The 14006-nt window shown below is 43.9% G+C and overlaps 1 protein-coding gene across 2 annotated transcripts in view; it reads right to left on the bottom strand.

Annotated features, from left to right (window-relative positions):
* Window positions 1-14006, bottom strand: part of ATOSA (atos homolog A) — a 39203-nt gene that overhangs the window by 19075 nt on the left and 6122 nt on the right. Inside the window, exon 1 of one of the 2 annotated variants that reach the window (XM_056865890.1) lies at window positions 9876-9947. The exons of the other annotated variant lie outside the window; for it this stretch is intronic. Within the exon in view, the coding sequence (XP_056721868.1) occupies window positions 9876-9912 (37 nt within the window). The 5' untranslated portion in view covers window positions 9913-9947. Of the gene's footprint in view, window positions 1-9875; window positions 9948-14006 lie in introns of those variants that run through there. 2 annotated transcript variants of the gene reach the window in all.

Below are 14006 nucleotides of genomic sequence, written 5' to 3'. Positions count from 1 at the left end.
TTAAGTGGAGATGCTGGGGACTGAACCTGGGACCTTTGCATGCCAAGAAGATGCTCTACCACTGAGCCTCGCCCCCTCTCAAATTTGGGAGTCATTCGTAGAGTGAAGCACTGGGTTTCTTCCCCCTATTAAGGGGAAAAACAATGCTCCCTTCTTGTAGCAGAAGTGGTTGCGGATGTTCAGAGGGAAGCTAGAGCCTCCCTAGATGGCGCCCGAGACACTGGTGCCGATATTCTCTCCCTGCTGAAGGTGCTGGAGCGGGAGACTATTTATCCTCAAGGTCGGAGTGTTCCTTTCCTCATTTAGGTAAGGTTGCTATGGAGCAACCTCTGTAGCTGCCTTCCCTTAGCGAGGCAGGAAGGAAAACTGGAGGCTGAGGGCAATTCCAGACAGGAAACAGGAAGTGGGAAAGTTTTATTAGTTCCTGCCTGCTTTAGCGCCGGAAAGGAATCACCCATCTGTCTCCAAGATGCCCTCCTCCTCAGAGTCTCTTCCCCTAACCAGGGAACCAAGCAGTGAGATGCCACACACAGGCAGTTGTGTAGCAAGTTCAGAATAACTCACCAAGGAAAGCAATCATCAGCTGCTTTTGCAACGCTATTGTTTTTCACTGATGTGAAAAGCGAGACACTTTTGTAAAACAGAGGAAAAACAAACAGGTGGCAGCACAGCTATAGACGAATCGTATGCAGACTTTGGAGACAGACTCAAATGCAGCAGATACATTTTAGAAAATGGAGAGAGGCACAGGATTGCACAGAGAACAGGGAGCTGAGAAACCTTGACAATACACAGTTCTCTGAATTAATATTCCTTTAGTTCTTGGCTATCAAAGGAAATATTAGACCATCCTATATTGTTCAAGAAAGTGCACAATACCTCTTGAAGCTTCAAATCAGAACCACGTATGTCACCTATCATCTAAAAGGAATTTCACACAATGGCGTTGCTACATGTTCTAAGAGAAGGCAATGTTTAAAATCTACACATTGTCAAAATATTTTCCCCAGCTACCTGGCAAACGCAATAAATGTAAGGAGCTCCAATGTAAAACACACACACACACAAATGACTGTAAGGTATCAGACACTTAGATGGCAGTGTGAGAGCAGTACAATGTTTGTGTGCCAAGGGAACAAGGTAAACCAAACAAATTCACATAGGATTTGCATCGTTTGCTGACTAAACGTGGAGGGGTTTTCGCCAAATTTGACCACGAATTTAAAATCTTAGCCCAGCTCCCAGTATTTTAGGATATAAAAGATTTCTCAGGAATAAAGCACCATGGAAAATATACCCACCCAACTAGGTCAGACTGCTTTCTCGCCATTCAACAGGCCGGGAGCAACCCTTCAAATGCAACGTTTAAGACGTGTTTTGAAACGCAGCATTAATTCTGACAATAATTTTTCTCCATATTAAACTGGAATGCAAAACATGGATGAGGGGTTTTTTTGGGGGGGGGGGTCCGTGGGCAGGAAACGACACTGGATAATTTCACCAGGAATGAGGTTTGGTCCAACGGGAGAGATGGCAGCTGCAGTTTAGGTAAGATGCAATAATTGTTTTTTAATCAAGGCATCAGATGTGTAGAATCCCAGACTGTGAGCAAGGACTCACAGTCAACTAATGAAACTCGAGACGTTCTATTTTAAATGCTGTAATTTTAGACTATCAGTAAACACAAAGTTCAAAACAGAATTGCTTAGTGCAGCTTAAAAACCTCACATCCTGGCATGGATACATTTGAATGTAATACATTTTACTGAAACTGTTCAACATAGAGATTCCCCCCCACACACACACACACACGAAATCAAATCCTAAAATACCGCCAAAATAATTCAGTGTGCTTTGACTCAAAAACATTCTTGCCCCTTATTTGGTTCTAATGAAAGCTTTAGGTTCTCCGTGATCAAGAGAGCTAAATAAAAAAATAGGCACAGATCAAGAGAGTTATATAAGACCTCTTGCTTGATCAGCTCACGACTGAAAGGGGCTTGTTTCAAGTAAACATGCTTAGACCGACGGTAATGTACATTTTTTAAAAAATCACAATTAGCAGAGAGGTTGTTTTCTCCAACACACTTATCCAGTATCTTTCCCATTCTTTTATTCTCGGTTTTAAAAAAAACAGACCATAAGCACAGCAGCTTATTTGACTTTTCTCATTTGTTCACCCAGCACAAGGATTAAATTCCCTCGTAAAAAAAAATTAACCGGTATAAAGCCCTCGTAGATTTTACGCTTCATTCTCGCTCGCTCGTTATCGTTTGCCCAATATGACTCGATGAGACATTTAGAAAAGGTAAAAACAAAAAGGAGAAATACACAACAGTAAATTTTTAAAAGGAACGTTTTCGTGAAACCCAGCACTATCTCGTAGGCTGATCGACAGTAGTGTGTTTGCACAGCGGTGACCTAATTTCACCCCTGCGCTGGGGGGGTTATCCCAATCGCAAGCCTATTCTGAAGGGAGGTTATTGTTGCGTGTGTGTTTTGTAACACCCTGTGCTGCGTATTCTTAGAACATATTTTCTAAGGGCCAGGATTCACAGCTCAAAATATACAGCTCCACGGTAACCCCCGCCAGCCTGCCCCTGCAAACCGGGTAGATTAACAGCTGCACGAGCTTCCCTAATCAAGTTTCATTCTTCCATCCCTGAATAGGTAAAAAAGAAAGGAGGCTGTGTCACAATGACACTGGGTCAAAATAAACACCGAGCGTTTGGAGGGGAAGGGGGAGAGAAACCGTCCCTAAACACAGAGCGAGTACTCTGTGTCCCTGAGAAAGGCAGAATACATAGGGTAGCTATGGGATAAACTGAACGTTTTCCCGATATGTTTTGCTGCCAGTGAAAAAACATTTATGCAGAATGGCTGTGCTTCAGGAATCCCCCCCCACACACACACACACAATGGGCATCGGTTCTAAATTCCTCTGGAACATCATTATTCCCTATGCAATAAAATACTAGATGCCAATACTTTCCACCAAGAGTGGGAGAGCCGTTGTCTGAAGCGGATGCATTTCTTCCCTCGCCTTGCTGGTCCCTCAGGGCTCAATACTGAGAAGAAACCCACACGTGCAGAGAACAAGTTCAGAAGCCTTGTTCCCTAAAAGCCAGACCCCGCCATCCTAAATCCTACAGGCCTATAATCCTGTTTCCTTGCTTTTCATTGTTGTCACAGCAGTTTCACACACAAACACACACACACGCACGCACACACACCTGCGATTGCAGAAGGAAACTGCCTTAACTCAGATGCAGAGAGGAACCGTGAAGTGGGCCATTCCTGCAACATTGCATGCTTTTCAGGCTACTCCAGGATACAGGAGGAGGCAACTTTTCTGCAGCTCCTATACCACAGAGGCAGGCAATGGCAAACCACGGCTGAATGTCCCTTGCCTTAAAAACCCTAAGGGATCGCCATAAGTCAGCTGTGATTTGACAGCACGCACACACACACACAACTACGTTATAGCAGAAAAACATTACATTACACAGGAAACAGGTCTCTGTACTTGTATCTGCATGCAACCTCTTGCTTGAAGTGGTTCAACCAACAAGTGATTGGTATGGCAAGCTCCAAAACCTTCTATCACAGGTAACTTCATAAAGCAGCAATTTCATCTTTCGAAGTAACTGCCCTGCATATTCTGGTGGGATTTCAGGACTTATCTTGCGACATACAGGAGCCAAAGTTCAATTGAGCAATTGCTTTCATAGATTCTCGAACTTTTTTTGGAAAGGGACTACCTCTCTCTGGATAGAATAGCATTGTAGGACACGCACACGTTTTACTGGAATCTGCAAAACGTGTTGAATATTTACCCTCCCCCACCACCAACAGACTGTAATTTTTATAAAATCTATTCAGTGCATGCCATTGTATTCCCTATTACTATGCATGGGTGTGAAAGCTGGAAAATGAAAAAAGCTGATAGGAAGAAAGTAGATTCCTTTGAAATGTGGTGTTGGAAAAGAGTGTTACGGATACTGTGGACTGCCAAAAAAATGAATCAGCGGGTTATAGATCAAATCAAGCCTGAACTGACCCTAGAAGCTAACATGACTAAACTGAGGCTGTCGTACTTTGGACACATTATGAGAAGACAAGAGTCACTGGAAAAGACAGTTGTGATAGGAAAAGTTGAAGGCAGCAGGAAAAGAGGAAAATCCAACAAGAGATGGACGGACTCTATAAAGGAAGCCACAGCCCTCAATTTGCAAGACCTGAGCAAGGCTGTCAAAGATAGGACGTTTTGGAGGACAGTGATTCATAGGGTCACCATGAGTCGGAAGCGACTTGACGGCACTTAACACATACACGCCTTATATGAGCAACACAGCACCATCTTCACAGGGGACAACCCAAAACTACCAGTCCATTGAATTGTGCTTACCAGCCAAATACTTGCTTTAATGGCACTCAAGTTGTTCATGCTCCCTCAATTATAAGCCTAAAACATATCAGTTGACTGCCACAAGAAGGCCCAAGCTACTTAAATTTCTGTTTGTAGCTAGAATTGTTGTGAATTGGGCAAGATACAAGCACCAATGTGGTCTCAGCCTTGGGTCAACTTACACAGGCGAGTGGCAAATAAGGAAAACAATACATTTATGCACCAAATAAGCATGACAGAGCTGAACATGGATTCTGTTCACAGACCTCTCCCCCCACAGCCAAGACAAAAGGAGCGCTGTGGGATAAAAAAAAATCGCATACCTGCACACAGCCTACAGGACCAGTGAAGGTATATCAGAAGAAGAAGAGTTGGTTTTTATATGCCGACTTTCTCTACCACTTAAGGGAGAATCAAACCGGCTTACAATCACCTTCCCTTCCCTTCCCATAACAGACACCTTGTGAGGTAGGTGAGGCTGAGAGAGTGGGACTAGCCTAAGGTCACCCAGCTGGCTTCGTGTGTAGGAGTGGGGAAACAAATCCAGTTCACCAGATCAGCCTCCGCCACTCATGTGGAGTGGGGGAATCAAACCCGGTTCTCCAGATCAGAGTCCACCGCTCCAAACCACCGCTTTTAACCACCACACCACGCTGGCCCCTTCTTCCCCTTGCCAAAGCACTGAGAACCTGTCAGCATTGATCAACTGGTAGAAGAAAATGGAAGCAGCAAGCATATTCCCTGGAATGAGGGTGTGTTTGACCCCGCACTGCAGGACACCTCTGCACAAAACAGAGCTGCCAGTGTAGTAAAGTAAATCCAGTAAATGGGAAAGAGCTGAAAAATGCAAAGCCGTTCCCCTCCAAAAGCTTCCCCCCCAAAAAAAGTTTTCAGTGTGTCCTCAAAAGTCCACTCTTGAACACTGGGTGCAGACTTTTACATATGTCCTAAAGGATGTTGACTATGCTGGAAATAATTCATAGGTGAGTACAAAGATGAAAGAATGTCTAGAAGGCAAATCTTATGGGCAAAAGCGGAAGTGCTGGGTATGCTTAAAACAGAGATTAAACTAAATACATGTCGGCCAGTTTTTTAAAATGGGCTCTCTTCCACACAATTATTTTTGTCGCATGGAGTCCTTGCGTGATGGGTCCATCAGAGCAGAGCAGAGCAGAGCCATCAGCAAACTCCAAAATTTTCAGCATTTTCATTTAGTTTTTGCTATTGTCTGCCAGATCTGTTAAGGACTGAACAGGCAAATAAATCTTGTCTTCTGCGCTTTAAATGAAGATATCCGCTATGGCATTCCTAACCTAAGAGAGTCAAGCACTAGAACTAAAATATTAGAATCCTATCGTTCAAGAGAAAGATTTCCTTCCTTGGAAATTTTCAAGGGAAAGTTGGAAGCCATCTGTCACGGATAGTTTAGCTACAGATATCCTGCCTCAAGGCAAAGGGACCTGTCCTTGATCTCCTTTCCAACTCCATGAGAATTAGATAACCAGGATATGCATCATTTCAGCTGGCAAAAATAAACGAATAAGTCAATTCCTGAAAACAGTGAGATTTACTACATATTAATTACTTTTTAGAAACTGTTATAAGAATGAACATTTTAGTTTACCTAAAGACTTAGCACCCCCCCCCAATTAAATGTGTGAGGGAAAGGGGAAAAGATGTTAATACAGGTTGAATATCCCTTATCTCGACTGCTTGGGACTAGAAGTGGTCTGTATTTCAGATGTTTCCGTACTTTGTAATATTTTTTCATATACATATGATATCTTAGGGATGGTACCCAAATTCATTTATGTTTTATACATACTTTATACACTTCGCCTAAATGTAATTTTAAACAATGTTTTTTTAAATAATTTTGTATACATTGAACTACCCATGGCACCCCTGAGGGCCTGTGAGTAACGCCTGTATGCCGGCTCAAAAGGTCCGGTTTTCGGACTAGTCCAGATAAGAAGAAGAAGAGTTGGTTTTTATATGCTGACTTTCTCGACCACGAATCAAACCGGCTTACAATCACCTCCCCTTCCCCTCCCCACAACAGACATCCTGTTAGGTAGGTGGGGCTGAGTGTGACTAGCCCAAGGTCACCCAGCTGGCTTTATGTGGAAGAGCGAGGAAACAAATCCAGTTCACCAGATTAGCATCTGCCATTCATGTGGAGGAGTGGGGAATCAAACCTGGTTCTCCAGATCAGTGTCCACCACTCCAAACCACTGCTCTTAACCACTACACCACACTGGCATAAGAGATACTCAACCTGTAATAGAGCCAACGTTTATCTCATGCCATTTATCTCATCTGATGTCCACAAGATGTTTGGAAGGGGAAGACCTGTGAAAAGGGGAAGTTACGAATTAGGCCGGCTTGGCCTTAACCATACACCTTTTGAACTTTTAACCAATTCTGGTTTTTGTTGCAGGGTTACGTATAAACAGGCCTTCGTGTTTTCTTTGCCAAAAGGTATTCCCTCAGAAGTATCTTTATTCACCAGCGGACAGTTCTTTCCCTTTATATGTTAGCTAGAAAATTGACAGTGGTAAGGCCTTCCAAGTTTCTCAAACATGGAGAAAGACACACACGTGACACACACATTTATTTTATTTGTTTACACATACGTTTGTCCAGAGAAAGACGCTTTTAAACTGGAAGGCGTGGCTTTTTAGAGGAGCCCTGTATCAATATTACTTACAAAGACATCATGGCTGCAATCCAGTGACCTGGATGCACGGTGACGTACACACGGAGTTCACCTTCAAATGCGCGTCTCAGATCACTTACATGGAACAGGTAGTTCTGCACACTTAAAGGAATAAGCGTACACATTTTCACCTTCCCCTGAAGGGAACAGGGAAGCTACTGCAAGCACGGACACACCACGTGTCTACTGCAGACTCTAGGAGGAACTTCTAAAGGAGGACCATCGCTGTGGAGAGAAGGACTACTCGTCCCCAGATTTTTCATAACCTTCTATAGAGCAGGGAACTATCAAGAAGTTCTCGATGAGCATCTGGAGCATTCTGTTTCCAGGGAAAGAACCGAGAAATCCAAGCACTTGTGCTTCTCTGTACAAAACAGTCCGCATATACAGGGCAGGAGAGACCATGATGTGATCCAGTACGCTAGCCCCACAAACCCCCCAAAAGGAGTAGAAGCCCTTTGAAAGGTCCTTATGTTTGATCCCGACGGAAGTTGGTTTCAGGTAGCCGGCTCAAGGTTGACTCAGCCCTCCACCCTTCCAAGGTCGGTAAAATGAGTACCCAGCTTGCTGAGGGTAAAGGGAAGATGACTGGGGAAGGCGATGGCAAACCACCCTACAAAGTCTGCCTAGGAAACGTCGGGATGGGACGTCACCCCATGTGTCAGGAATGACCCGGTGCTTGCACAGGGGACCTTTACCTTTTATATGTCCCATGCAGATTAAGAAACCCAAATCTAGATATCAAATTAAGCAGTTGAACACTGTGATCATTTATACCTTTGTCTAGGGAAAACCAGGGGACAAACCAAGACTCATCTGGAGATACCTGCACCTTATTAATGTAGGCGTTGATATCTTGCCCAATCCTGGTTCTCTGTATTGTAGAGCTGTAACTAGAGTTTTAGGCTGCTCATCCATTGTGCTGGAAAACTTGAAAAGACAGCAACCTGTGCAATATACTTCAGCCACTTATGAGGTGCTTGTTGAACCACAGCATTTTTCTAGGACTGTGTGAAAAGCACACAGTCTTAGTATGTTCTTTTCCATTCTTGCAGATAATGACGAAATGGGTCAGAGAAGCTAGACATTCACCCCTTTCTAGGCTACCAGGAGATTCATATGAATAGAATTAACATATCCTGTTAGAACCTTGTATTTCTTCAAAACTTCGTCTCACGCTTGCAAAAGTGCCCTTCAGACGTTCATCCATGTGTTCAATTAATATATGTAGAGGCGAGCAAGACTACGCCGACTGGCTCCACCCCAGCGTATACATGCTCATACATGCTCAGCTGAATGTCCGCAATATCTTACATAAGTATGTAAAAAGGTAAAGGTAGTCCCCTGTGCAAAGCACCGGGTCATTCCTGACCCATAGGGTGACATCAATCCCGACATTTCCTAGGCAGACTATGTTTAAGGGGTGGTTTGCCATTGCCTTCCCCAGTCATCTTCCCTTTACCCCCATCAAGCTGGGAACTCATTTTACCGACCTCGGAAGGATGGAAGGCTGAGTCCACCTTGAACTGGCTACCTGAAACCGACTTCCGTCGGGATTGAACTCAGGTTGTGAGCAGAGCTTGGACTGCAGTACTGCAGCTTACCACTCCGCGCCACGGGGCTCTCTCACATACGTAGGCTCCTCTATATGTCCAAGAATGCTGCAAGAAGTAGGGTCCCAATCAGGTGGAAAAGCCAACACGAATAGTGTAGAGGGCTGGCTGTAGATGTTCATCTGAATGAGCGGATGATGGTAGCTGGAGCCACAAGGCACAATCCCCCTGCCCCCCCCCCTCTACAAGTAAACACCACATAGACTAACACCTGAAAAGGGCTAATGTTGTCGAGTGTCAAGACAATGGTGTGCCAATTCCCAACTTTAAATTAGTTTCTCAGGTAGCCAAACGGCTGGCCGCTATTTGTATAACCTTTCTTTGCCCTTAGCTTAAGCATAAATAAATGACAAAGATGGATAATGCCGTGATGGTCTTTGCTATCACAACAAATGAAAGTACTGCAATAATTTCCTTGTGTTTTGAAAGAACTTTGACCTATGTAACAAAACAAAAAAAGAAGAACACAAAAGAAGCACCGTCAGCCAAGTCTTTTTGTTTTCACAGTAAACAATAAAAGCAAGCAATACATATGGCTATAGAAAGCTCTGCTATGGTGACGTTAAAGTGGAATATTGTGCATATATAACTGCCGTGCCGTGGGGGGGAGACCAAGAGAATTTGACACAAATTATTCTGAAAAGCATTTATTTCCCTAGGTATACCACCAGAATAGCTACAGGAAAAGAAAACACGTAGCCATATAAAATTCAAAGTTCTCGGCTCAAGTTATAACTATGGAATTATTAAGACGGTTATTCGATAACCAAAACATTAATTTCAGCACCGACCACAGATAAGGGTTGTGCAGTTATTATTTTACTCCGAATATAAACCGAGCATTTGACAGAGAGCAGCTCATTCTTTTCTCGCTTATTATCGTTCCTCCCCCTCCCCCTCCTTCCTCTGTTCAGGATCAACAATTCAGAATTGTTTTCAACCTTGTTTTGCCATCAGAAGTTGCAAAACTATTAAATGGAAACCGTCCTTGTTTACTACTGGCACGCAGGCTTGAAGAAACCCATCGCCTACCCGAGAACGCCCAGTCCTACCGAAGAAAACATTCGGGTTCACAAACAACTTAAAAAGGTTATTTCGGCATTTTAGAAATCACTAAATTCTTCCGCTTACACACCTTCTACACGCAGCCCATTGTTTCCACTGTAAACCATACTGGGATCGTTGCTGAAAAGAAGTTGTTCCTGGCAGCGAGCAGACCGGCTACTCTGCCAGGGTTTTGGGGATCCAGATGTCTGCAGGGGCTGGAACGAAAATGTTCAGTTTCGGGTGCATACCCAGCCGCTCCGTGCAAGACATTTCCCCCCCCACACACAAAGAAGGCAGAATAAGAGTGCACATAGCAACAGAACTCACCGCCGATTGGACAGGAAGGCGTGCTTTAAGCCCTTCACCCCGCTCACAAGCTCTACTATAGTTTCCTGTCTGTTTGGCAGTAGCATCATGTTTTCCTTTCTCCTCTCGTGAACCCAGCTGTGTTTGGGCAATTTGAGAGGAAAGAACGGCAGAACAACAGGTAGCCGAGAGCCACTAAATACGGCACCGAGAGTTGCTATTAATACCGTTCAGATAATAAGGACAGAGACAATCGGCCATTGCTTTAACGCATAACTAACTAGCCCATAAAGAAATTAATATTTTTAATCTTAATTGTCTGGGAAAGAAATTTGCCAACTGCCAACGTGATATTGAAATCCACCCCTGCTAAAATAACCCTCGAATTTTCAATCTGGAGACTGATTCCCGGATAAAAGGCTTTATCCATCTGTCTGAACAATATCGCCAAAAGGTGAGAAACGTCCCTTGCTTCTTCCAACTTCGTAGGAAGCGTGCCTACGTTTACATTAACCTAACCTAGATGCTTAAGGATCTGCACGTTCTAGATAGGTCGGGGGGGAGACAGGAGAAAATATTCCCGCTTGATGCACAGAAAACCTCTGTGCAAGAAATGGACACTTCAATCATACGAACGCACTTATGCAACCCAAGTGGGTTTAGAAAGATGCCCAGTTTTCCTTACAACAGAATATTCAGCATATACCATATATGCTCGCGTAAATAGGGAAAACAGACTGGAGCAGGGCAGTGTTGCTCAGGCACGAGAGATGGTTAAAATTAAAAAGAGAGAAGACATTAAGGGGTTTTTTTAATGCTCAAAAAATAATTGGTGGCTTTCTTGGCCTCCGTCAGCTTCTGTGGCGTTCTGGTCCTGAACACCCTAGCACATTTATTTAGCTTATTCAAGCCACTCCTAGATTGCCTCAGTTGTCCCACCCAAAACAGATACATGGTGACAACAACTGTCCCTTTTATAGGGTTGTTTCTAAAGGTGAGAGGCTCGTGAAATGATCTGGATGTGTAATTGTTAACGGCAGAAGCACACGCAGAAATTGGAGTAAAAAGGCAGGTGAGCTATAGCAAGTGTTCACTATTGTAAAATTACATTCTTAAATATCAATTTATCTGTGGAATTCAGATGCACCAGAGTACTTATATCAGCTGGGTACATGATATAGACCTGGTTGCAGGGTGGGTACGAAAGTTCCCAGGGGCTGTACTCGACAGAAGCCAGCTTTGTGGACTTTCCTGGGCAATTAGTCTGAACCGAGTCCTGTCCATTGGGGGGAAATTGTTAACAAACAATAGGAGTAGGGTATGCCTCTCCCCTGCTCAGAAAGTGAAAGCCTGGGCAGAGTTCCTTCACTCCCTGCACAATACCACAAATACTGGGTTGCTTTACCTTCCAGCTAATTCAGTACTGCTTGGGTTCTACCAGGGGGTAGACGAGTAGGTATTGTCACATCCTAGGACCCTTATACTGCGTCCCTATCCAACTGTTCCAGCGTCCCTATCCAACTGTGGCCCCAAAACCAGAGAAGAGCACCATGAACAATTTTTCTGTTCCTGCTCTCATCCTTCAATCTATGTCTTTTCCCAAGAGTGACAAACATGCCCTTGTTCAGTATTGCCTGTTTCCCTATCAGCAAAGCTGGCACGATCAATAAAATCTTGATTAGAACACGATCATTACTAACCAAGCTAACCATGCCATGTTCCGGGGCCCACTCATTAGTCACTATGATCGGCTAATCACTTCCTAGGTGACGCCGTACACCATCATCATATTCTTTTTAGCAAGCATCTCTCCGTAAGGTTACTGAGCAACTCATGTACTTTGAGCCTACCTGGGCATGACCCCATTAGCTTCCTCCCTATTTTGGCACCTCCCTTCGCTGGTGGGTTCCTCAGCCTACAGGCGTCACTTTGTTCTCCTGTGACTAGCGCCCACTCCTCTTACTCCGTGTGGACGCCTCCCAGTCTTCAACTACAATTCACTGGATGCTCTCATTTGGGATAAATACACTTATTCATAGAGCTCTACAGACTTGTACAGATTGATGTTTTTTATTAAAAAATTATGCATGGGCTGGAGAAAAGTGGACAGAAATAACTCTTTCTCCCTCTCCCATAATAGTTGAACTCAGGGGCACCCAATGAAGTTGATGGAAGAAGAAGAGTTGGTTTGTATATGCCGACTTTCTCTACCATTTAATGGGAGACTCAAACCGGCTTACAATCGCCTTCCCCTCCCCACAACAGACACCCTGCGAGGTAGGTGGGGCTGAGAGAGCTCTATTACAGCTGTAACTTGCCCGAGGTCACCCAGCTGGCTTCGTGTGTAGGAGTGGGGAAACAAATCCAGTTCACCAGATTAGCCTCCACCGCTCATGTGGAGGAGTGGGGAATCAAACCCGGTTCTCCAGATCAGAGTCCGCTGCTCCAAACCACCGCTCTCAACCACTACACCACGCTGATGGGCAACAGTTTGAAGGCAGACAAAGTGGACACAGTGATGGCCACAGCAAAGATGACTTTTTAAAAGGTCCATGGAGCACAGGCCAATCAATGGCTACTAGTCATCACAAGTAAAGGGAACCTCCACATTCAGAGGCAGGAAGTCTCTGAAAACCAGTGCTATAAGGTAACATCAGGGGAAAGCCTTAGCCTCAGTCTCCTGTTTGTCAGCCCTACAGGGCAACGTTGGCCACTGTGTGAAATTGGATGCAGTATTAGATGGACCACTGGTCTAATCCAGCTAGATTTGAATCCAGTAGCACCTTAGAGACCAGCAAGGTTTTGGGGGTATATGCTTTCAAGAGTCAATATTCCCTTCATCAGCACTGACTCTGAAAGGTTATACCCTGGAAATCGTTTTGGACTGACTCCAAAGTGTTTTACTGGACTCAAACCTAGCTCCTCTACTACAGACCAACATGGCTACCCTCTGAAAATGGTCTAATCCAGCAGGGCTCTTCTTATGTTCTTGCGTTACCCCTCTTTAGGATACATTTTTTTATCAGCCTTCCATTCCATGTTTTGTGCAGATGGTCTGAAGAAGTAAACCACACTTTCAAGATGACTGCATTTGCAATAAGAGCATGAAGTCATGAAATTAGCATGAAAGCCATATAGTACATAGGAGTAATTCCATGTCAGCACCACCTTCTAAGTAAGGAATTACATTTCCTATATATTCGATTCAAATTGTTCTGTAACTCACACATCACAGCCTGACCCTAAAGCTTACTGTGAATGCAAACAAATGATTATGCTTGGGTACATTTGTTTATTTATCAGATGTATATATTAGCAAACTTACATGCTGCCCCTCCAGAGACCTGCTCAAGGCAGCTCACAATGAAAACAATACAACAAAACCAAACAAGCAACTAGAAATCAAACCAGGGCATTGAAAACTGAGCAGCCTAACATTATATTCATAAAACACATCCTCAGGCTAGAAGCAACCCATAAAAACATCTTAAGATGGAACCTCTCCATTAAATCTTGAGTAAAAAGAAACTTTTCGACATGGTGCCTAAAGGAAACAAGGGCAAACCACAAGTGCGAGGTTATTCCAAAGGCAAGGTGACACCCCTGAAAAAGCCTGTCTCTGATCACCACCCTCTGTCATCCTTTCATCTCTTCTGTATAGTTCTTTAGCTTATTGTTCCCATGTTTCTTTTATTTTGTCCCGTTTAGTTAATGTATTTCCATGTTGACCTTCCAGCATCCTAACCATGCTTTAAATTCCCCTTAGATTTCTTGGGTCTTGTGGTACAGAACTCTTATTCTTCCTTTTTTGTTCTTCTCTTCTATTTCTTTACACTGTGTTTACGTGCTAGTCGCTGGAATGCTGCATTTAGGCTTTTGATTTGGTTTCTGCCCTTTTACTTTTCAACTATCT

This window comes from Euleptes europaea, chromosome 20, assembly GCF_029931775.1.
Source record: "Euleptes europaea isolate rEulEur1 chromosome 20, rEulEur1.hap1, whole genome shotgun sequence".
NCBI classification, from domain to species: domain Eukaryota; kingdom Metazoa; phylum Chordata; class Lepidosauria; order Squamata; family Sphaerodactylidae; genus Euleptes; species Euleptes europaea.
Note: the sequence above shows the minus strand (reverse complement) of the source record. Positions and strands in the feature narration are given on the sequence as shown.